General features: G+C 39.9%; 1 protein-coding gene across 2 annotated transcripts in view; it reads right to left on the bottom strand.

Annotated features, from left to right (window-relative positions):
• Window positions 1–26,211, bottom strand: part of LOC105683199 (tyrosine-protein phosphatase non-receptor type 9) — a 51,090-nt gene that overhangs the window by 12,663 nt on the left and 12,216 nt on the right. Inside the window, exons 1-4 of one of the 2 annotated variants that reach the window (XM_012395634.3) lie at window positions 25,665–25,993; window positions 23,835–24,068; window positions 18,920–19,009; window positions 17,776–17,916 (exon numbers count right to left, since the gene is read on the bottom strand). In XM_012395634.3, coding sequence (XP_012251057.1) covers window positions 17,776–17,916; window positions 18,920–19,009; window positions 23,835–24,068; window positions 25,665–25,736 — 537 coding nt within the window. In that variant the 5' untranslated portion in view covers window positions 25,737–25,993. Of the gene's footprint in view, window positions 1–17,775; window positions 17,917–18,919; window positions 19,010–23,834; window positions 24,069–25,664; window positions 25,994–26,211 lie in introns of those variants that run through there. The other variant, XM_020850810.2, reaches the window with a different exon arrangement.

Here is a 26,211-nt window from a genome sequence, read left to right as displayed (position 1 = left end):
AATATCCTCTCTGAAACTTCTGATGTGCGAATGGCTATTGAAGAGCGGAACCCGAGATCTTTTGGATGTATCGGGAGGAACAATGACGATATTTTGATATTCAAGCTAAAATAAATTAAATTCCATAAAAAACTATGTTATAAAAATTACACAGTGGGGTCGATTTGCGAATCGAGCTATCGGAAATTGTGAAAAACTGTTTCGCGTTATGTACAACATACTTGTATATTATCCTGTTTCACGACAGCGCCATTCCACTTATTCTAGCGTTGAATGGAACAAAAAAATATCCGTAGAAAGAAAAATGAGTCGTCGTAAGTGAGAACTTGGAAAGAAGCGAAATAACAATCGCGAAATTCGCCGAACAAAGTTTTACCACGACTCTTGGCTCTCAAAAACCTATAAGCGCATTATACGTATTACACCTCTATGACATCGGTTTTTTTTTTTTTTTTTTTTTTTTTTTTTTTTTTTTTTTTTTTTTTTTTTTTTTTTTTTTCTTTTCCTGTTCATATATTCTTCTCGTCTTTTTTCGCGGATCGAACTCTTTCTTTTGTTGGCCCCAATTGCACCCTTCGAAGTTATAGAACTGGAAGTTGGCAAAAGTTTATCGAAAAAGTTGACGTAACGTTCAGGAAGTGACGTATATTTATCCGTCGTTCCATTTTTAGCTCACATAACAGCTACGAGGTAATCACCCCAATGTCACTCCGCGGTCCTATAACCGAGATAGAAAAGAAATACGGTTGATTGGTAAACGGAACCATAATTATTACAAAAATGTCACGTAGTATACGATGCGTTCGCCATATTTTTACCTACATAAGTGCAGTATGATAATGGGATACGCGTTTTTTAATTACGATGCAACATCCAATACATGTCATACACAATTTCTGATATACACATACGTATGCGTCGAACGTTTTACATTACGTAAGGGAGAATTACTTCCGGGATAATTTGACGCTGTTGCAAGTGTAGGTAGATGAAAAGAAAAAAAAAAAAAAAAACAAACGGGTTCTCGTGTAAAATGCATGGCTTCTTGCCGTATATTCGAGAGGATATGCCCAAAGGGCCATACACCCATACAAATCGGCGTGGATAATTTATTATGTACCAACTGAACGCGTGTCTCGTTCCGCAATGACTCGAAAAAAAAAACAACAACGGAATACTCGCTCAATACCTCCGTATACATAGGTATAGAATACACGTATTACAGTTATGGCTTCAATTAGTGAAGCTACTCAGCGTAGTGTCGATGACAGTTTTCTAACTACCTACTTAATACGATCTTATTTCTAACAGCATATATATACATTTACAGTCGTCTCGTTGCGACAGTCGGTGTATATGAGTATAGGTATGTGTGCGCATGCTGCAGTTAGCATCACAAGGGTAATTGCTAAAATAAAACAGAGCGCAAATACGCGCACGCGCTTCCTTTCACCAGAGAATGCTAATATGTACCGATCTGCATATTTAGTGGTGATCCGAATGTCATACGTCTCAAGTTTTGTACCGAACTTCTGCGTGGGAGTTGTCGCCTGCACCCGTGGCGAGATATCTCTCTCTAGATATAGCTGCGCATCCGATTCATCGTCTGTGTAGCTGTGGGCTACCACGTTTTTGCCACCGTGCAACTGAACAGAATTTCGATGCATTATAAAGCAGGGAATCCTGGTGACTAGAAGACGTGCATGCTCGCTATTCTCATGCATACGTACGCAAATTCTTGCCTAAGCAAACCTTCCCAACACATTACGAATGCTATATCGTCGCATACGTGGCAAATGTTGAATGTTTCAAAGCCCCCGTTCAACACCCATTGATAGAAAGCGGACCCGATCCGATTTGAAGCAAGAGGTATTACTTATGTTTATATTGATACACGTGACAGTATAGTCACTGCACTGCACCCACCGGGTGGTGGGGCCGGCTTTCAGGGTCACAATATCTGAACCGACTTTATCGACGATACCGTCAGTCTCTGGACCAGAATAAATTCCTGGTGAAAAAAATTTTTTGGGTCATAAAAGGGATTTTCATAGCAGCCGAGACACATTCAGTAATTGAATCTCTCAAACCGCCCATCGAGTATCCTCATCTATGTTGAATCATCGCGTACCTACAGGTTGTGCAGAAAAAAAAAAAAAAAGTGAAATTATATCGCAACGCATTTCGTTGGACAATTTGGTTCGATTGATACGTTATGTATTCGCTGTATAAGATTTAAAATAACTAAATGAACTGATAAATAAAAATAATACTGAGGAGTTTCAAGAAGGGGAATTTCAAGTGGAAAAATTGTATGATCGGTATCATAAAAAAAACACGGTATAAGTACCAACGGTGATATCGTCTATGATAAGATCTAGAAACAAAGGCCAATTGCATGTAATATACGTTTGATATAGTAATACGAAAGACTGGAATATCTGATGTAAGTGTGGTTTAAATAGCCGAGTACTAAAATTCCGATGAAGATCTCGATACGGGGCGCGTTGGGTATATGACGAGACCGTTGGGATATGCTGTCATCTGTACAGATATACCGGTCGATGGTCCTTCTTCTTCTTATTCTTATTCTTCTTCTTCACGTAGCAGCAATGTGCAGTGCTTTAGATCAGCGGAGAGATTCAACTTCTCTCATAATAGACCCGGCAGCATTCATGACCTTTGATCTTAAGATGTTGAGGACGTCGTGGTCGGAGATATATATTGTCTCCGCTTGACAAATTGACCGGTTTATAGGTACAGCTATACCAATTATACGCAATATACGCACGGGGAATTCTTCCTAAAAAATATTGTCTAATATCATACACGTCATCGCGGACTTGTTTGTGATTTGGAAATTCTTCAATCGTTTCGATATTAATTTTCAACGACGATTTGAAATCGTGACTTGGTCTCCTTGTAGAAGTTATCTATATGTACGTATACATACATATGGAAAAAAGGAAAGATGTAACCCGAACTTGCGAATTCAAGCCGGTGAGATTTCAAGGTTTGAGGTGACACTCGGTAAGGATTATACGGTCTCGGCTAACAAGGATAAGCTCACCTATATTTATTTGTGGTTCCCACAGCAAAAGTTCAAGTGACGACCTTTCAAGCATAGCGACGCTAAATTAACCACAGGTTTTATGGGTTCGCGTACACCAATTCCGTACACATAAACGCAGTATCAGGGGACACACGTATACGTATACGATAAGTTACGTATGTATAGGTACGTATGTACACGCGTACGTTAAAGAGGAGAAATTTCTACGGGGTGAGACCTCCCGCTACTCTCCCTCCCATCTCGTTGCGCGAATCTCATTCCCTGCGCCCACCGTCGCGTATATATCTACTCTTACGGGAATCGCGTGGGCCGGTGACGTCACTCTGCGGTTGCTACGATGACGTAGGTTATCGATCTTCCTCCGCCTGGCTCTCGGAGCGGCTCATCTGCTCTGCCACCTTCCCTGAATTTTGTTATGTACCGATTGCGCCGATTTTTTACCGTCCTCTGTTTTGACGTGAAAGGAATTTTCATTTTTCCCATTGAACTCCATGAGCCGACGTACAATAGTAATAATAAAAGATTCGTATTGCATTCTTTTTTTTTTTTTTTTTTTTCGAAAGAGTAGACAACATCCATTAGTATCTGTACGACTATTCATGGAAAACGATTGTTCGAAACATGCAGCAAAAATTATACTCTTGAATTTAGAGCGACACAACTAGGGGTGAAAACTTTCATCACCCAATAATCGAGGACAGTAAAGTCATTCGATATAAATTGGAGCTTCGCATTTTATGATTGCTGTAGGTCGCATGACGCGGATAATCGTTATGGTTGACGGTTTTTGGTAAACGTCCAGAAATATTCGATACACCTTCCATTCTGACAGATTACACATACATCATACACAGTATATATGTACAGTGTATGTATAGTACGTACGACAAAAAGTGAGAGAAACGTCTAGTTCGATAGTGGAAATCGTTAGTCCAAAAACTAGGGCGTCCGTCCGGTGCACTAACGCGGCTGTTTAGCTTTTCGGGTTCGCGGTAGGAGAACTTCGGATATTTTTTGCCATGCGTTTACAGGTGTACGTGAAAAACTTGAACAATTCGCTTCCCCGGGTTTGAAGCTACAGGAAATCGTCCGATCATCTCAAACGCGAATATCTTCGCGAGTACGTGCAGCGGAAAGACATTTTATGTATCGAACGCTCGCACGTTAGAGCGTTACAAATTTCTCTGCGATATGCGAGGTGATATGTTACGTACGTGGGAAATAATTTCTAGTGCACGTGGTAAACGAAATTGTCAAACTCTAGCAAAAATGGCGTTCATAGGGGTAAAATCGAATGGGTTCCGCGGAGGAGTTCCGTGCCATGATTTTCCTCCTTCGCCCTAGAATTCGACCGACGGGAACGCGTGTAGCCTTTGAAACGGTGTGACGTGCACCGTGCAAAAGGAAGGGAGTTGCTAGGTTACCCAGCCAAACTCCCAAGTCTTTGCTGTGGTATACGTAAGTACTGATATACATATATGTGTACTATACTATATAGGATACACTTATAACGACGAACGACGACGGACCGAGGGGTGGTCTCTTTGTGCAACGCCTCAGCTTTGCGCTCGAACTTCGAACTCCATATTTTGATGCACACGATGCGCCCGGTAACGTAACGCGCAAAGACGTTACGTAACGGTTACGTGCAAGGGTGGGGTGTATTCGCTGGAGCGGCAGCCGGAGGCGGAGGCTTCCACCGTCCCTTGAAAAGTAGGTATACGCGATGAAAATTCAAGACGAGAAATTGCAGCGTCAGGAAAGTCTTTTCATGTTTCGAACGTTGTTGGATATTCCATGTATAATACGCATCGGCAGGTAACCCCCGTCCAATCTCGCGTGTACGCGACAGAAATGTAAACTTCAATTCAAAATCTGTACACGATTGTTGTTGCCAACATTCGCTTGATCAGATACGTCGTATTATTTTATCGAGTTCGTCGAAATGACGAGGGGATGCGAAGGGAATTTTCTCGACTGTACACACGTCGTAGTTCATATTTCCGAAGTGAAATATGAACGGAAACACCTATTTTTTCCAATTTCGCACGCTGCTACCCGATGTCTGGCGTTCGCATGGAAAAAGGCCGGAAAAAAGGGGACCGACTGAAAGTGGCATGAAAGTGCTACCGGCACCTGGGGGATCGCCGTAAATTTTACATGTCACTTTTCGAGTACGTATACGCTGCCCCCCACGTGTGCATTATCGTATACCTAGGTGACTGGGAATGCCCACAAGTATCCGTGACACGAGATGAAAACTATACACTTGGAGAGAATCGCTATACTTCTGTTATATGGTTACGATCTAAACCCTTCGAAAAGCCGGTTTTACATCCCCTCGCGTACCAAATCGTATAACAATACGAGGGCCAAATTGTCGTCTGACGAAATTATTATTTGGCGGATCGTTAAATCAAGTTAATCTTATTCAGTTTCGAGATAAACTTCGAAATTTTCAAATTCGCTTCGTCATTTAGATCGTATAACTCAGTTGGTCTTTTTTAAGCGTTGATAGATGGTATGAAGAGAAATAGTCTTCTAGCATTTGTTATTTTAGAGTTAATTTTGGGATTAACACTTCCGGGTTTACTGTAACTCTGTATCAAGTTACAACTACGCAGTTCGGTATAATTGAAGCTTTTTTTCTAGAACGCGTGTATTCTATATTCTACCGGAGGCTCGATTCAATTAGCAAACTTTCAGTTTCCAAATGAGCTGGTGCATACATGTTTTCCCGCAACTACTATTGGCTTGGTTATTTGCGAAACAACAACAATTCGAAAAACAGCGAAGCGAAGGGTCAAAAATTAGAGACGAGAACGTGTAAAAAGGAAAACAGATTATGCTTACATAGCCCTAGACGCAAAAATCCGTATACGAGATTCGCAACGAAGAGATGACGGGAGCGTTGGCGTGCTCGTTATAAAAATAATCCAGACGTTTTTCTGACATATTAGAGTACCACTTGAGGCCATTAAAGCCTCTCATTAAACGACGGTGCTCAACTTGACGGGAATATTGCCCGCGTAATACAAATATAGATATACACACGAACGTACACATGTAAATGAATATTAACTAAAACCTGGCGAATTCCTGTTCGCGTAGTAAAAGGAATCCGCAGAATATTCCGTCAGCAGAAGTCGCTTGCAGCGCAACGATGACGACAGCTGCAGGTCTTCGAGAGACGTTTGAAATCCATGGATGAAAAAAAATAAAAAAGAAAAAAAAAGAAAAAGGATTCCCACCGAACCTTGACTCGAGTCGCGTCGCGCCCTCGCATTTCCTTACGCTGTACCTGTATAGAAAAAATAAATATATACGTATACCGCGACTTATATCGATACATAATATACCACCTAGAAGTATACATATACATTACATATGCGTTCGAAGAAAGGAAGAGCCTTTCGTCGGTGTAAAATGGTATATATACGAAAAAGATTAACGTGGGTAGCAGCTGCTATGGTATTACGTAGGGAGAATTCATGTCAATGACAATTTCGAATGTATATTCTTCATTATTATATATGAAATGAATTAGTTACGCCTCGCATATAACTTCGTTGCGTGTAAAACAATATAACGAGCGTACTTGAGATTTTCTGGCTCATAAGTCCACCGGTTGGGTGAAATGGTATATTCTTCATGAGAATTACGTCAGCATCGAAGACCCCCGTAGTAGGGAGCAGTCTGTACATACCGCTATATGTATACATTGCATGTATCCCTGTACGTACGCATACATACACGAGTTGGTATAAAGAAACGCGAAATTTCACGTCAATATATAGGAGCGCTCGCGTTTCATTCGTTGATCTCTTCGAACCGTCATGGGAACTGATCCAAAGTTTGACCAGTCCGAATAGGTCGTGTTCTTCAAATGAATAATCGACCGTTAACCGATAAATGTGTAACAACTTTTCAATTTTCACACACGCGTAATGGCCGGTGCGCTATATCCAAAAAAAGAAAAAAAAAGGGAATCATTTGATTTCAATTATTTCTTCCATAAAAATGAGAAATAAGTCAAGTCTTGTCCGCGAAATGGTTGGTTTCGAATCAGGGGAATGGCAGGTGATTTGCGCGAATAACTCGCGGCTTCGGTACAATAACGTCGAGAGTGGATGAGGAGGCTGCTGATCGTGATCGACAAAATTCTCTGAAAGCTAACGACGACGAACGATGGCCAGAAAATGACGAAATTCATCGGCCGTTGACTGGCCCCCTCGATCCCCTCGATTCAATCGACGTCGGTACGCAGGTACGTACGTGCGTTACTTCAGGTAGGGTATACGGGTACACTCATACAACGATATCATTGTCTCGCGGTACAGCAGCTGTCTGAAAGAGACCTCGACGCGCTGGTTCGCGCGTGCCGACCGGTAAGGAGAAGAAGTATCGGAGTTTGAGGTTTCGCCTCAGCTGCTGAGGATTTTATATACTTCCCTTTGCATCTGTATATTATACCCACATTGATTGAGGTCGTTTTTCAGCTCTACATGTATATATATACGTGAGTACGTGCGTCAGTGTTCATTATAATAAAACGCGCGCGAAACTGAAATCGTTATTGCACACATACGTACAGGCGCGAAACGTTACATTGCTCGTATTGAAAGAGCTGACTGAACACTGACGGGAAAAATTGAGAATACTTATAGGAGAGAAAAACTGAAGAGAAATAAAAACATATATATACAGATGTGACTATAATACGAACGATATAATACACCTGTCTTCGACGATATCATTATGCAGTTGCTCTATATTATTTTTACCCGAATTTCGTGAATTATTTCACTTCGTTAATACGTGTGCGCAGCGAATTTTGCGACGACGAGGACTATCTTCACAGAAGATAACATCTCAATTTTTTCACCCATATATACTCACGATCAGTTAGCCTTATTTCGCGCACGCTACGACGCGAACGGAAAATAATGAATGGTGAAGTTGACGCGTATATTCGTCACATACCCTGTGTACGCGTGTGTCTTACTATGTCTCGCGCGCGTGGCTACTGTCAAGAATAATTGTAGCATGCATGCATATGGTATATTAGGTATACTTATTACGTACAGTTCACTCGGGCGTAGTTCTGTACGTAGCATAGGATGACATTGCGTGCGTGTTGTACGGCGTAAATGCATAACGTATAGGTATAATAATTTCATACTTGTATGTAGAATATATACATATGCATACGTATGAGGAAGTTAGAACCGCTCCCACATTGAACAGTCTGTACCGTAGCAAAAACAATATAAAGCCCCGTGCACAGTAGTAGCAATTAATTCACCACACATGCCCTACCGTCTCGCAGTGGGACACTGTGCGAAAAATGGGACGTAGCCTCGCTGTTTAATGTAATATAATATACACACACGTATACACCGTATACGTGTACATTGACAGGTTTCACGTGTCCACACACATACGTATAGGTACATGGAAAACGTGTAATTAGTATGAGAATGAGCAACCAATTATAACAACCCAGCGTACATCGCATTGCGCAATATTTAAAGGGCTCCAACCAGAATTCTGGCAGTCCTATGAAACAACACTAGAAAAAAAGATTATACAGGTATGATTACATGTAACAGCGTATCGCGGAATACTACGATTGTGATCATTTCTACGCACACGTGTGAAATTGAAACACAAAAAAAATCTTGTTGAGAAGATTAAAAAATAAGAACAAAATAGCAGGAATGCTGCACTGTAAGTAGAGGTATGTACATATATGTTCGCATGGATGTATAGATGTCTTGTAAATTTAGCTACTTCCTCCGAGGCGAACGGAAGCTGACGCAAAGGTCGTTTAGAAGACGGACGAGCCAAGGTTTTTCTACGCGCACATTGTTGGCGTATAATTGTTACGTAGTCCGTTCAGGCATAGATCGTCGTAGTGGTCGGGTCTCTCGACGAACGATGCGATAACGACGCCCTATGAAAGCCTACACATGACTATTATAATAACGAGGATTTCTAGAATCGAGGTACGATATTGTGTGAGTTATGCTGAATCTTATCATCAAAATACCCCCAATCGCGGCGGGGTCGAGATCGAATATCGAATATTAAACTATGATCGATCGACTCCGATCTGGAAATAATTTGGGTTGCATTCGGACAGAAATTAGCAATCCGTCGACACGTCGGATGTTCGCGCGTAAAACGGAAATTGGAAAAGCAGTAACAGCAGCGGCAGTGGTGTTAGCGTAGAAGCTATAAACGTATAGGTAATTCGACCGATCGTGAGAATTCACGCTTTATAATCGCGTCAAATTAATTATTTCATCCTTAATGGTTCATGCGTAGAAATCGAAAGGCTGTTACATCGATAGAAAGTTATGCAGAGCAGGTGCGCAATTACGATATTGATATACCCTCCGATATGAGCCTATATGGTGTCAAAACAATTCAAAAACACTGTTAAGAATAACAACAAAAAAGATGGAGATTAATTTTTTTTTTCCACCAACGGAGAATTTCAGACGACTGAACTTAGTGACCACGTGTCGTAATTCAGGCAGTTTGTCGGAATGACCAGATCGTAAAAATTTCCGAGTAACGTGCTTTTATCGATTCTCACATAATCATAATATGAATGTGAAAATGGTATTTTATTAGCATCGCGGCAATACCATCGCTATCGTGCTCGTCGAATTTTCGCCATTCAATTCCCAAAATGAGTTGCCATAACTTTTGTTATACATATTTATTTTTCAAGCTATAGGAGAGATTTTTTCCCTCGAGCTCGTTGGAGAGTAAAAATTTGATCATCTCATCAATTGTAACGTCTGGAAGAAACATTATTTCGTCGCACCCGATCGACGTGCATTTTTTTGGTGCAGATATAACTGAAAATCGAACACCATTGTACATCATTGTGAGGTAATCATGAAATACTCGTTATTTCAGTCGAACGAAGGTCTTCTAACGTGAAACTTGCTGCATTCGCAAGGCAGGGATATAGTAAAAACAATCTCGTGGTTTGGAATAAACTGACACTCGTTCCCTGACGAGTTTATAACGCGGTATATTGCGCACCCTGCTGCAGGTGCTGTGGTAGTAGAACGGGGGATTTTCGTTGCGGGTAAACGAAGGTTGTAGGGGTCGGATTCGTCGGACGTTTCCCAGTGGAGTAGCGAAAGCTCGTCGGTTAAAGAAAAGCTTTCTGACGTAAAAATGTTTTTTTGAAGTCGAACGAATGATCTATACCTTTCATCTCCCCGGTGCTGTTTGGACAAGACGTATTTTATTATCTATTCATTCAAAAGTATAGGCGAAAACAAAGAAATGAAGAAAATAAAAGATTTACTACTTTCGAGTATTGCGAGCTCGCTACGCAACGCGAATGACTGTAATTATATTGTATCTATGTATGTATACGTATTGAGTGCAATTACTTTTATTACTTAGTGTCCCTGTGCGCTGCCCCGACTATGTGTGTACCCTATAATACGCGTGGTTCATTATCTCTACATAGTTTAATATAAATTGGCGTGATTACGGGTTTAGAGCTCGTTAGCTTGGCTCAAGTGTTCCAGAAAGAACATTTCGAATTATTTATTTCTTTCAACATATATTCCACCAAAGCGAACGTAAGTTTATCGCCGATCATTTTCCAAGTTCACCAAATAGCCGAGTTGAATTAGATCAAGGTCCGTCATGGAATCGGGACCGTTAAAACGTCATCGCCATGAAGCGAAAACAATTAAAAATCCTGAACGTTGCTTCGAGGTCGTTGTCGAAGGAGCGATCGTCAGATCAAACGTTTCTCATTCATTTCGAAGCTATTCGATTGAATGTATTCATTCAAGATTAAATTCCCCGGATCACGGATACGAAGTATAGAGAAAAAACGCCTTTCGACACTCTATCGCAGTTGCAACGAGTAAACAACGCATAATATTGGGAAACACATATACAGATAATATTTAAACTATATCCCGAACCATAACGTGATGAAGTGGCGATCACATTTTCAAGCATATGACCGTGATGAGACGTAACGTAGTTCCTGTCGATTAAAACGTCTTGAAATAAGCGAGCGAGGCCAGTAAGCGTCAAAAACGTATAGGTGTAAGTCGCGTGCTAGCTTTTTGGGTCGGATTTTAGACTGTGGGGAGCTGCGGAGTAAAAAAGGAAAAGTGAAAACAGAGTAGTGTTTTATACACTAATTTGAAAAATTCTTTCCACGTGTAGAAGAAGTACTTCCGATGTTTCCCTGTTAATAAAAAAAATACTTACATGCAAAAAAGCTCTGCACATATTTCAACAAATTTCAATCCTGTAGAAAATGATTGATCAAATGGAAAAATTACCAAAGAGAGAATATTTTATTCTAAATTATGTTAAGGATGATTTTTTGTTTTTACCTCTTTAAATAACAGCAGTTAAAAATCCAAAAATTGCTCGATGATCGTTACCGTATATTGAATAAATATCAGACGATATCTTATCCTCAACACGTCTTCACCTCACCAGAAACAATACGATAACAAAAACGAGAGACGAACTAAAATAATAACTTTACTACAACGAAATAAATGTAGTCGCAGGGCAATGCGTTCGATATTTAATGTAGCAATGATGTTCCCGACAAAAAATTTGTTCTTCAATTAAAGATTATATTATCATAAATTTTATACGAATATAGGTACTCTCAGCGCTGGTACTCCTTTCCCAGGTATGTGTATAATATATAACGTCACTGTACTATAACATCAGGAGTTAATCAATAGCGAATCAAGTGAATTCCTTGGAGTTATCTCTGATTTTTAATTCACCGTACGACGTACGTCATTATACGGTAATAACAATAAAGAGTTTCGTTTTATTTCATCGATCGAACGAAATATTTCGAATATACGATTTATTCGAATGAGACCGCGATGAATGATTATATAACTTGCGGTGCAGCTGAATCGCTGATTAGAGAGATACGCGAGGAGTTACTGCAGCATTTTGGTACAGGTGTGGCGGGGCGCGATGATCGAATAATAAAATGACGTAGCGATTCGGAAGAACTGAGAAAAAAGGAAAAAAAGAGATGAAATACGAGGTGAACTTCCGAAATTTGATGAGTTAAAACGACGACAAAACGAGAACGAACAACAAACAACACAAGTGACACGTATCTAGATTACACGCACAGATAGTTTCTCATGTCATCAGACTTTGGCGTTGGTTGTTAACATCGTGATGATTACGATTGCTGTAATAATTATTATCGGTATTGTTATAGAATTTCGTGTATATTCGAATGAATATGCGCACGACCGTACGACAGACGTGAGCTGTTTGCCGCGAGGGCGCCGGACAACGACTATTTGCAAGCACCGCGTACCTTGAGAGGCATGCGCACAGCTGTCTCGCCAACTACCATCACAGCGATCTCTATTACAGCATAGTCGCCTGCGCCATAGAAGATCGCGGTAGCTGCTAAACTAGTAGTAAAATACGTCAACTAACCGTCCAGCTGTAGCTGCAGCGGCTATGGATGATCGTAGACAGCGGCTACGGATATGCTTGCGTTATCGCTACCGAACTTTTACTTCATTTCAGCCCGTTATTCCATAACGCGAACGCAGACCTTAGCGTCCCGAAAATACTAGGGGAAAACCAAACGGTTATCGGTTCAGTAAAAATCTACGATGAGTCGAATGATTGAGCGCTCTCAAAGATTATTGAGTGCTTGTATCATTGATCCGAAATGGTTTCAAGATCAATATTTTCACGGTCAAAGAACAAGTCGACCTGGAAGATAATAATAAACTCGTGGTATTGGAAGTGATGGGGCACTAACTTCAAGCCTTCCCCCAGAGAACGGTCTGAGATACGCGCACCTATGTCTTTCGTAGTTAGCAACAATTCGCGACCATGTAAAAATCCGTAGATTGCCGATGGCCACGGGGTACGAAAAAATCGTGGAGGTAGTCCTTCATGGGCACTTACTAGATACAAGACAAATAATTCTGTCACCAATGGAAACAGAGTCTTCGCCATCGTTCGTTAGGAATTATGGGCAATCTACGGATTTTTACATCGTCGCGAATTGTTGCTAACTACGAAAGACATAGGTGCGCCTATCTTAGACTATTCAATGGGGAAAGTTTTAGATCAGTTTCAATAGCACTAGAAAGTTTTCCAAGAAAATATCAGTTTTTTTCATTTTTTAACAATTTTTCGCGGCCAACACCGTCAAAAAAAAAAAAAAAAATGTCACATTTTTTAAGTTATCTTTCTACTGGTCGAACTATCTCATGAAAAAAATTAATCTTTCGTCTCTATAAATTCTACGTCGCACATAAACTGCGAGAACCAGTTTTTCTTATTAGATTCAAAATATGTGGCAACGCTTATTTTGAATACTCGATCATACAAGCTACCTATATACGTGTTTGCCGCAAGTGCATAAAAATTGTTCGGATAAATATTTGAAATTATGACAAAAAAAAAAAAAAAAATTAAAATATATTTATATATACAACCAATCCAGTTCAACAACCTGAATATATAACATACGATAGCGTACAAGCGTCCCGTTTCAACTTTGACCGCGTAATATAATATAGAGTATAATAGCGTAGAACACAAGTTAACCCACTTCTGTGAGTAAAGACCGGTAGTTCATCGTGCAGATCGTTACGCAGGACATAGGTATGTGTAACGTATGTATACGTAGGTAGTATTTTATCGTTAGCGACGTGCGTGTACATCGTGTAATATACGCGTATCTCATGCGTGGGAGTATATCAAAGTGGGAGCGATGCAAGGTTTACCTACGATAGTCAAACGAGAGAGCACTGTCATTTCAATTTCAAATACGTACGGATACTTTTTGCAGCATGGTCAACCTGTTATTACGCATGAATATCGCTACTCAAAAGTCGTGCTGGCGACTCGCTTGAACCGATGGTATTGTAATATACATACACCTCTGCAGCTGAAAAAGCATGCAACCGAGCAACTTCTGATGGGCAATCTACCGAGCTCTGAAAGAGAATTAGAAATGCCGTTCAGAGGAACGTAGAATACCTAAGAAGTATAACGATGGGATGGCTTCACGGCGGACGACACACTTTGTGGCGTCGTCTGGAAAATCGTTGAAAATATATCGGTATATACATATATATATACCTGCGTATTCCGTATAGTCAGAAAGCAGGAGTTTACAGAATAAGGGAAAAGTGAGGGGAAAAAAATTATCGGATTAAAATTTATACGTCCTCGTCCGAATAAGGCGTAGGTAAGTGTACGGTATATGCATACGTATAATGGGTAGGAAAGGTGCTGCGACTTCAACCGAGCGAAACGAAGTCGTAAACTTTGTCGGGGATGAAAAAGCAAAGAACGTATATTATGTATGTACGTAGGTACGTGAAAAAAGAGATGTACACACATATATATGTACGTACACATATACGTGCGATGTTTTTTACTCAGATGAATTTCTTGCCAAAATCAGATCTATGTATAGAGCTACTGGGACGGTGGGTCAGATCAGGACCGTGTATTATGCATGCTAAACTTCACCTGTGTACAACTCGTACATAAAAACTGTTCAAAATTTCTTCCGTAAAGCACAGTTATTGTAGAGGTAATATGAGGTTCGATCGAATGATACTTTCGTGCAGCAAGAAATACGATAAAAAAAATTATTAAATACCAGATTAATAAATGAGAAAAATTCCAATAATGCGCAAATTATTCGGAGGAATATCTGAGGAAGAATGATCAACCTTCTCTCTATTCTCTGTCTCTATTCAACCTGGAATGAAATATAGAAATTCCGGGTACCGTTGACTTGTTGGTACGTCATTGAAAATCGTTGTTGTAGTAGGTATAGGGTAGTTATACGGTGCAGTCTATAAGTGCTGAGCGAGAGATGCGAGAGGTCGCGGAGCATGAACGGGCCAACTGTTGGCGATGAGCCCAATGGTTGCACCACACTTTGGCGGGTCCTGTTCCAAACTCTTCTCAAAATTGTTCGAGCACTGCTTATAATATGAAAATCATTATACGCCTTTCAATGGCTCGCCTTGCCGCGGCTCAATTATTTTTAATCATCTCCTTCTCACGCCGATCATTTTTTTTTTTTTTTTTTCGTTTGCAATTCTCCAGTTTTTCACTTTTTTTTTTTTTCATCCAAAAGTAGGCTTGGGTTTTCTTGTTTTTATTTTGCAGCACGCGCTCGTAATGAGACGGTACCATTCGTACGATGATTTGGATGCATTCTCTCGTTGGTAATTATGCCGTTCATCCGTGCTACACGGCCATCACCTTGTTGTGAATTTAAAGAAACTATGTATAGATATGCTTTCCGCGCCCAACATGTGTAAATCTATATATATATATTCTTGTTTGACATATCGAACTCTACAACAAACTAAAATTTCAGGTTCATCGGAGGGGTGGGCGTTAAACGGCGTAATTACCCTTTCGTTTATACTCGACAATTGTTTCAAAAATATTTTTTCAAATCATACAGAAATACGCATAGACATTGCAGCACACAGTGAGTGTATATCTTATACGTATATGTACTTATAAAATAAATGACGTAATCGCATGTGATGTAAGTTGTGCGACCCAGTAGTTTTAATTCCGCCGAAAGTTGAAAGCGTGCGGATTGCAACCATCTGTGTGATACCATGTGTATAATACAGGTGTGTATTCGTACGGTTATACCTATACATGAATGTACATACGATGAGCGTAAAATGCGTCTGATCTCTGCGTTATATATGTATAGGTTGTAGTTGGACGTAACAGTTACGGGCATGGCATCGGCGAAAGTTTGGCCGAGGAATTTCATTAGTTCAGAATTTATACGATAATAAAGTTTGTGCCGACTTTTTATATCTACCCGATATATATATATATCTTTTCCCTTCTTTTTTGTGTGCCGCATTGCCAAGTTTGAAGGAAAACGAAAAAAAGAAATTAATATCGCACGCAAGCCTGGTAAATTTAATTAGTGCTGCAAGTCCCGTACAAAGGCAGGACTTTATTTGCCAACTCGTATCAAGTCAAAGTACGTTATATGCGTATACGTGCGTAGAACAATTAGTAGACGAATGAAAGAAGAAAAATATAATATTTTACAAACGCCGCATCGCGAAATTACATTACGAAAATTGAATCTAATTGTAAGTCGATTATAAAGTCTTATATGTGCCTGAAATCCAGAAATTAATTATAATTATAACGTAATAAAAAAGAAAAGCAAAGATTGAATATATGCTGGAAAATGGGGTGATATAAGAAATGGCGAGAGGTCTGAGAAGTTGAAAAGTGGATATTGCGATATCTAATATGAGCTGACACGCGAGGTGGACTCCATCAAGGATTCCAGGACACCTAGTGAAAATAAGTGCTCACGTGAACGATAACGCAATCGTTTCATAGACGGGAGTTAAACGAAACCGCGGGGTGAGATATTTTTAGAAAGAATTCTGGGACACGAACATCCAATAGCAGTAAAGATTTTCGTTTGGAAAATGAAAAATGAAATGAAATCACGATCCTAAGAACAAAATAGAATTTTGCGAAAATAATTAAATAAATTTACCAACAACATGTCATGTTCCACGAATGAAACGGTGGAATTGAATTTTATTTCATTGAAGGTAATGAAAAACTAATCGACTATGAAAAAGATTAAAGTAATTGATTTTGTAACAAAGTGATCCACACAGTTTTCCGCGAATGTTCCGCCACGTTTATTGATGCGTTCTGCAGTTCTTCGTAATATACGCTCATCTCTTTTTCTATTTTTTATCAGCATTATTGGATAGTATTTAGTAGTAGTAGATAGATTTATCTAACGGTTGAAGAAACAGAATTAAGATTCAAGGGACAAACAGCGACTAATTAGCACTCAATTTTTACACCGTTACGAATTGGTCCCGATATTTTCAAGGGTGGCGGCGCTCATTCGATCGAAACCTAGTATACCGCCGTCGATTTCGTTCAAATGGCTGGAGCAACAAAACTCGTATTTTGGTAGAAATTAGCAGCAAATTAGCACTCAATCCTCCCATTGATGTGAACGCACTCCTGTAAAGTGGCGGTTCTAGCTTATGGGTCGTTTAGATCGGTGATTGGCACCTGATCAAAGGACGTTATCGATTCGTGCGCTGACACCCGAAAATCGAAAGATTCACGTAAATACCGCAAAGCAAAATATGGAACGTTCTTTCATTGCAAGTTCAGGTGAATCATGCAAACTAAAAGTGACCTCAGTTACCCGGAATCTTTCATCTCATGACCTTAAGCCGCAACGAACCGTGACCACACCTAATATTTGGCAGAGCAGTTAACTTCCATCGGGTGAAAGTGGAATATTATTGTACCATAGGTACACCGAATGAAGATATTCACGGCACAAATCACCTATTCGACCGCACGTCAACGTTCAGAAGTTTTGGGCGGTTATCATCCCCATCGGCAAAACGTGCGACGGATTGATGTGTACTCGTAACTAATTGTAAGAGATTTCATCTCATATCTTGAAATTCCGAAGTGGAGTGTCATATAAAATCGACATTTGATACAGTGAAAGTGGTGTATGATAGGGTGGAATTATTTCAAGTGTTAACCGTTCATTAATTGAAATCAGTGGCTTTCTCGGTAACAATTTCTGTGTACATGTACATTTGAGAAAAACGTTTTCTACTCACCTTCAGAAGAGTGAGGATTTTCTGCGAGAGATCGTAATCGAAGTTCTGATATTTACTGTCGGACATGTCGTAAATAAAGACAAGACCGTGACGTTGCGTCTCCGCACTTTCCAGGGCAGCATCCAGCTGGTAAACGACACCCTGAAAAAAAAACCATGTCACATTTATCGGAATACTTAGATCGGAAAGCTGTTGACTGGAACATCGATTTATTCTTTGAACCTTCCCGCATCATCGACGTGCTCCAGCTAATCGATCAGGGGGTGGGTGGTCTATTACTGCGAGTCAAGCTTTTCTGGCGACCTACAGTGCGCTACTGAGCAACTCAATCTCTCGCTTATTCTGGGCGTCGGTATGAAGCTTTTACAGATTTCTGTGCCCGCATCGTGAAAGCTCAACGACCAATGGTAGCTTGTAACGAAACATGCGCCACCACGGAGTAGATAATTTACCAACGGCAACGAAAGTAGTATCGAACGATAATACCAGCCACTATTTTTCAGGAGTTACCCTGAATTTTTCGTCAGCGGATAATAATTCACCGAATGTGAATCAAGTAATATACTCGTAAGATTTGGAGTTAACGGCCGGACTTTTACGTTACATACATATGTGTGAATGAAAATTACAGTGTCAAAGTCGTTTAGCGCAAGAGTATTGGAAGGAGAAACACTGCAGCATCGCGAGACGACAAATATCAGACAAATTGTTCAGACTATGGTCGTACCAGTACGTTTGATAATTTAGAAAATTGCAGCTGGTAATGTACAGTATAATGAACTGTATGAAAGTGAGAGGGTGTAGCGTTTCCAAGCCTGTTACTACTTTGAATTAAAAAATCCTACCGAGGAGGTGATTTTTCGCTTCTTCGAGGTTCTATAGACGAGGCGGTACGTCGAGGAGCGTCGTTTCCATATTCATAGAATTTCAAAAACAATGTGACGCGCGTTACTCGTACAAAGTGTCTGCAAGGGGTGCAAAACTGGAAGCTGTGAGCTGTAGTCCTGTGGGAGGGGGAATAAAGACGGTGGGTAAACAAACCCTCAGAAGTGCGAAGCTTTCTTTCAAATATTCGCGCAGAGTAATTTTCAGCTATTAAAAAGTGATTCTTATACAAGGTGTTTCTCTTTTCTATATGGTTTACCTGAAGAGTCGTCTGATGTGATGTATTTTGTGGAAGGTGCAGGTGAGCTGTGAATATAGCGATGGCAGCCCCCGTGCCGTCTCTAGTAGGCTGAAACAAAAATCGATACAAATTTGGAAATTTTTGAAAAATGTATAACTATAATCAGAAAACTTTGAATAGCAATCACTAACGTGCTTCTGTATTCGAATAAAATTTTTTACTTTTGTACAGTCGGTCTTCATGATTAGCATCAAAATGAATCCCTTTTTAGCAGTATGTAACGAATCACCAAAGAAGCTTTTTCGTCTTACAGCAAATTTGTTGAGAAACTAAAGAGCTAAGGCAGCGAGAGGGTATAAATTTCCTCGTGGAAACGAGCAAGATAGATATAGTTATATAGAAAACGAAGAATACCCTCTCGAGACGTTAGACCCTAAAAATTCTTTACCGCTCATTGTCAGTCACCGAGTCGGTGAATCAATAAACTTCGTTTTGTAGGTAAAACCCCTAGGCGAAATACCCGATGCAAACATATCTCAAGATCTGAAAGAAAATATTGGCTGAGAATATATAATACTCAAGATTTTTTCTCTACATATCCAGATAAACAGATATACATATTTGATTTTCAAAAGATTTTATATAGAGTCCAGTGTTTTATCGATTATTTGGATTAAAGAATATTCTCAGGAACTTTCAAGCCAGAAAATCAGTGGAAAATTGTCAAAACGGAAACACCGCAGCTGGCTCGCGGAAGAGACATTACATAGAGATGCAGCTGATCAGATGGGAAAAAACGGAAGGACCGGCAGGAAATTTGGCAGATGTTTTCCGTTAGTATTTTTTTTCCTTATTCATCGTTCGTTCGTTTTTACATCAAGGTAAAGTGCGGCTGAACTGCTCGGCCAATGTCTAAATCATGAAACTATTCGAACTTAAGTTTGTTTCCGAATCGGAATGGGAATGAGAATCGTTGTGCAGATCTTTCGTAATCCAGTTAACGATTGATGGCGTAAATTGACATACCTCATATTTCGCTTTACATAGATACGTATATCGATTTTCTATAAATACACGACTGATTTGACATCAAACGTCGTAGAAATTGGCAGATTTCAGTGGTCCAGGTTTCACTTTGGGTTATAGAGGAATACTCAGCCCTTGATATAATGTAATTGTCAGGTAAAATGATGTACATGGCTATATACTCGAGCGTATATGTACGTACACAAACCGTGTTTATAAGTGGAGGATGTAAACATTGCGCGATTTGATTTAGGTTCACGCAAAATATCACTGGTCGAATTTACAGCAGCGCCACAGCAGAGGTGGGGGGATCGCATCGACCGGCCACGATCTGTTATGATCCACGGCGTGTTTACCGAAAATATTAGAATCTGTCTGTCGATAATATCGTAGAAACCACGACCGATGTTGTTTTTTTGGTCAGAGAAATGACACGGTGAATTAAATAGGACAGGATGATCTCCGTCGATGACAGAGTGAACACTTGCCATTGATGCATTCGAAATGAGTGTTGTAAGAAAAGGACGATAAACGAGACGCATTGAGGATAATAATTGCATGCTAACTTCTAACTGCTAACTCCTTCAGACTGCCAACGCGTCTCGTTTATCGTTAAATCATCGTTGAATGGCTGTGTCAGTTTTTTGAGGTAAACACGCCGCCGTGGATCATAACAGATCGCGGCCGGCCGATGCGATTCCCCCACCTCTGCTGTCGCGCTGCTGTAAATTCGACCAGGGATATTTTGCGTGAACCTGAATCAAATCGCGCAATGTTTACATGCTCCACTTATGAACACGGTTTGTGTACATGTATGATTATGTATCTGTATACAACGTTGAAATTTTGCGAATTCTCTGAAACCTCTCAAAGCGATCGGGTATTTAACAAATAAATTATTAGTCTCGACATAGAACGATATTGAAAAGAACCTCAATTTCCATGCGTTGCATAACGTACATATGTTTGGAAACTCAATAATTTAGATTCGAAGTAAGGAAAACGTAGATCAAATGAACAAGAAGTGAATATCAGTGAATATAGCCGAAGCCAGAATACGGTTAAAGATTATCCTCAAGATATCCCAGTGGGGAAATCACATGGAATTGTGGCTTTGATAACATCAACAATTTTTCGCAGAATTGAAAAACCACGGAAAATATCACAAGTGTAAAGTGTTGATCATTCTCGTTTCTTTTTTCCTTCATTCCTAATTTATTTTATTTTCAGTATAGTGCAAAGTAATTTATTCAAAATAAAAAAATCGAAATCAGTAAATAGATAAATATGAAAATTCAAGGAAAACTATTTTTCGTGATTAATTTTCAATTCAAAAATTGAATAGGTATGTCCAGTTTGCAAGCAAGACGTTAAAATTACTCGCGAATGATGTTAAAATTTTCTTCAGCGCGTACATCATCTTTACAATTTAATACACGGAGCTTACCCTCTTGTTTTGGTAGGTCGTCTTTAAGCTGAAAGCCGTCAAAGATTACACAGTCTGTCGAGCGTCGCGACGCGCGACGCACCCAGTATAGGTACCATACGGAAAGCCCGCAGGGAGTCGAGTGTAACTATACGGATACTATTAAAATACACATACACGTTCCATGAGTAAAACACGTGCACATGCACGTGTCGAATGTGCCGGGTTTGCGAGAACGATCAAAAAGAACTGGCAAATAGTTACTCGACATTAAGCTTCGAATCAGAGTCGAGCGCGGATGTGGCTTTTACTTTCGATGTATAGGTAAGATAAGGCTATGGATATAAAGGGATTATATATGAATGGCTGCAACTAGAATCGACGTGACGATAAACATGCAGTATAAGTAATTAGCGATAATCGTTCAATTGAAAAAATAAGACATGTGTTTGATCGATTGTATTTTTTTCTCCTCTCGTACTTCCACCCTGGCGTACTCGATGCAGGCGGTGAGTGTGAGTGCGAGTAGCCTATAAGCTTTCAGAAAAGAAACTTGATTCTCACCACTGCGCCTGCAGATCCGATTTCGAGGGTACGCGGGACATATTTTTAACCGTATCGTCTAATGCAGTTGTATAGGGTGCGTTCACACCTGGGGTTTGAAAACTGGTACATGTATACATAATTCATACGTATACGATACACGCAGCGTGCACCCCATATAATTACTTCCGTTACTTGAAATATATCACACATTGCGAACTGCATCGGTTTTCATCTGACAAACTATACATATATATATATACAGACACGTATATCGTACAAATTATATGGAATTATTTCAGAACCATCGTTGACATTGGCAACTGCAGGTCGCTTCGAAGATATAAAAACTTTAAACAAAAACTGGATATGCAGGAAATTGGATTTGGTGATACCGATAAACAACTACATGTATACAATAAATATACGCACGTGCGTAACTCATAATCGTGATGCGTTCGTGTGAATTCTATTCTTTTCAATAATACTTTTATCGCTTTTTTTCAATTCCTTTTTATTATTTCGTTTTTTTTTTTTTTCTTTTTTTTTCCTGAATGCAGGAAGTACACATGCGCCTAGATTTTCCGACGATGATGCCACCGCGTAGAGGTATAATAGGGTAGGGTACGTACGTGCAAGAGAGTACAGAAATTCAGTCACCCTGCGGAGCTTAATAGCACTTTTTTTCGACGTCTAGTCTCGAGATCTTTGACAAAGAAGCTTTGTACGATAGCTGGTATTTTGCGCGCGCGAATCTCACGTGGCCAGAACCAAGTGTTTAATGGTCTAGGCGTACTGCACTTTCAACCAATGCCGCACACAAATAATACACACGAACGAACCAAAAGGTCGAATAGCCTCTTATTCGACCTGCTCGGCAACAGCGGCTGGTTACAATTCTTTTTCGAACCTATGCACTATGACGAGCGATGCAATTTTTTCGTTCAAGTTCGTCGAATGTATTGAAAAAATAATAAACAAACAACTTACCACTCATCCTCTATCTATCCCATAACGAAACGGTATTGTCGCAGTAAATAATTGTGCGAAACGTTTCAATGAAAATATATTCTCATTCGAATCCAGGTAATACGGAACTATAGGCTTCGATGGAACGATAAAAATCGTGCGTTGAAATAGCAAAGTGACTGTATAAAGTGAAAAATAAATGTATACAGGATCCGTTCAACCGAGGATCTCGGGACACTCTGTGTGTGTACGCGGGATTAGAGAAAACAAGAAAATGCGGGACATCGTTGTACGATGCAAAAACTCGGTGAGTATTTCGCTTCGTGCGGGTAGATTCGAAGCGTGTCGGGAATGAGACGAGACCATCGACCCGTCTCCAGAGGTACGTACACGCACGCGGTATATATCCACAACCCCGAAGCTTCGCTGACGAATCTCTCTCGTGTACAATATTATATCGACGGTTTGAGTGAGGCCAGATAAATCGTTCGTTAGATAAAATATTGGACACCCATACGGCGTACGGCATCGCCCGATGCATACGGTATAATGAAAATCGCAAACATATATAATAGTCGTTCAATAAGACTTACATACCTATAATAGTTAAAATCTTCACCTCCGCTTCGAATGGACAATTTCATTTGTGCAATGGAATCAAGCAGGATCCATAATCGAAGGAGATGAGTAATTTACACGCCGGTCGAGAACGAGCTTTTTTTTCAACCCGGTCGTTGGGTATACGGTATGGTATAGGGTATATAAAAATAGGACCACATACTTTTTTCACGGCGGAGAAGCACGGGGGGGCATTTACACGAGCGCTCCAAGGCGGTTCACGCTTAGGGGTTTCAACTTTGGCAGCATGCTACCGCCGCTGATGCAATTCGGCTACCTTGGGAGGGTGCGGTGGCGCTGAAAACTGTGCTAAGAAAAAAAAGGAAATACAATACCGTCGTCGAAACTTACCAAAACGGTGAATTTCCCGGTACGAAGTTCGCTCTGGAGTGGTTCTTGGGTAGGATTTAATCGCGCCAGTCCTTCCCTTCTCCTCGTTGCTTCGTGCTGCTCGTATAAAGCTAGGGCTCGAGCGACCTCGAACTTCCGCGCTGCCAGGAACTTGACAGCCGTACCCCAGGATACGGGACCAGCCCGTCGACCGGCGCGACATTTGTTTACCGCCTCTATGAATTCTTTTGTCGCCTATTATGACAGAAACGAATAAAACTTTTATGCGAGGTGAAATATACTTCTTCACATATATTACTGTGAATTAAATTTACGCTTTCGCATAGGCTGTAATTAGTATAACATCACAGATTTGGAAAAAGTTGGCTGCTACAAGTTCATCGGTCTAAAAAATTAGGAATTGAGTTTATTATGTCATTCCAGAATCAATTCCTATCGTATACTTCTTAGATTATAATAGTAAGAAAAATTTTGAGCATGTTACATGGCACGGGACCTACATTTACCGAAACTTTATAGGAGATTTTTTCCTTCTCGTTCACTCGTCACTAAAATGCGACGATATTTTTGGAGTTTCAAATTTCCAAACGATCTACCCGGACCATTGGTAGGTGAGTAGAGTATAGAATCTGATTGTGAGTTTGCGTCGTTCTTTTCACGCCATTTTAAAAAATTCAGATAACTTGTAGCAGGTAAAGGTGTGCGAAGTTTGCTCCAATTCAATGAGAGCTTACCCGAGATATACATATAACGTATAAGTATATTACGTAAACTTTTACTACACACCGCAGATCACTCGATCGAGGCGGTACGGTACGAGCCTTTCAAGCTGAAGTGAGTAAGTATTTTAGCGAAGAAGATTGCAGATATACTAGGCATATATATGCGAGGGCACTTTAAAAGCAGTTCATAGTTTATTCTTGGTTATAGGGGAACGCGGGGCAATATGGGGTATCGGGGCAGAATGGGGCAAGTGGAAAAATTTGTGAAAAATTCATTATTCGATATATTATTCGAAATTTTTTTCAGAAGAATTAGAAAGGACTTCAAACATCATTCTGGATTGAGAAAAAAAACATTTAATCTCAAATAAATATTCATAGTAACAAATTATCATTCATTCAAACGAATTAACTCAAAATATTAACAATTGAAAATTAAAACTTTGAATATAGTTTTTAAGTTAACGTTAACAACAGACAACCATATTCTTTTTTCGTTACTTTTTTGGAGGGTATCCCGGTTGCTCTATTTTTTTATTCAATTATTTATTTATTTTTTAAATGGAAAAACTGAGTTATTTCCTTCAAATACAAATAAAGTAAGGATTTTTCATCGTATTTGAGTTTCGCCAAACTCGCGCGTTCCTTAAGTAGGGGAGTCCGGGGCGGGATGGACTACCGGAGCAGAACGGCTAGGTGATCTAATGTCGTCCAGAGTCGTTAGAATGCGCTCAGATTGACAAGTTGTTATCAAAACAACAGTTAGTATGGTTTAACAAAGTCGCAACTGCAAATAAGCGAGCAAAAAAATAATTGGATCCCATAAATTATCACTTCGAATCGTTGCAACTCGTGATAACGGGGCTTCGGGTCGATATACGTATATGTAAATATTAAATCTAAAAGATGTAACTTTTCGTTCGGTCGTCCGAAGATTTTCTTTGAACCAATATACACAACTTACGTGCCAGATGGACGGAACAAAAAAAGAAAAAAAAAAGTCTGTCGAATAATACCGCATTCCGATTTCACCATGGGTGACAAATGAAGAGGAGTTCCAAAATGTTATAACTTATTGTATATGAGTATTAATTGAAAGTGCACTCACGTCGTTACATCCTTGATGCACGTAACACTTAAATTCCAAGAGTATTTCGTTGACGCGTTTCACGCATTCCATGACGTGCTATATATCAACCAGAAGAACAGAGTTGCACGCCACCACGCACTTTGCCAAATTATAATTAAACGAATAGAAAAAAGCAATAATGAATAAGATAACGTCTAAAAAAGGTGTGTAACGAGGGGTAATAAACCGTTTTATTAATAATTTGAAACCGCCAGACAAGAATATATGAATTTTCTTCCGTAATACCCCTTATGTATGCGTAGATGCAAGGAGTCAAATTATATCGCGTTATTTTTCTATTTTTTTGTTTATTTTTACTTTTACAATAGGCAGCAAATAGAACGAATTCATCCTCCTTGTACGAGCGCGTCAACCGTTACGTTTTATAATGTTGAACTGACCGGGTGGATTCTACCGACTCGTCACGGTGACAATGGTCAGACATCGCATCGGTAACGCTATATTCGCATCGCGCAACGACTTTGTGCGTATGTGCGAGGATCCGAGGGGGGCCCAAAGTTTCAAA

This window comes from Athalia rosae, chromosome 1 (genome assembly GCF_917208135.1).
Source record: "Athalia rosae chromosome 1, iyAthRosa1.1, whole genome shotgun sequence".
Taxonomy (NCBI): Eukaryota; Metazoa; Arthropoda; class Insecta; order Hymenoptera; family Athaliidae; genus Athalia; species Athalia rosae.
Note: the sequence above shows the minus strand (reverse complement) of the source record. Positions and strands in the feature narration are given on the sequence as shown.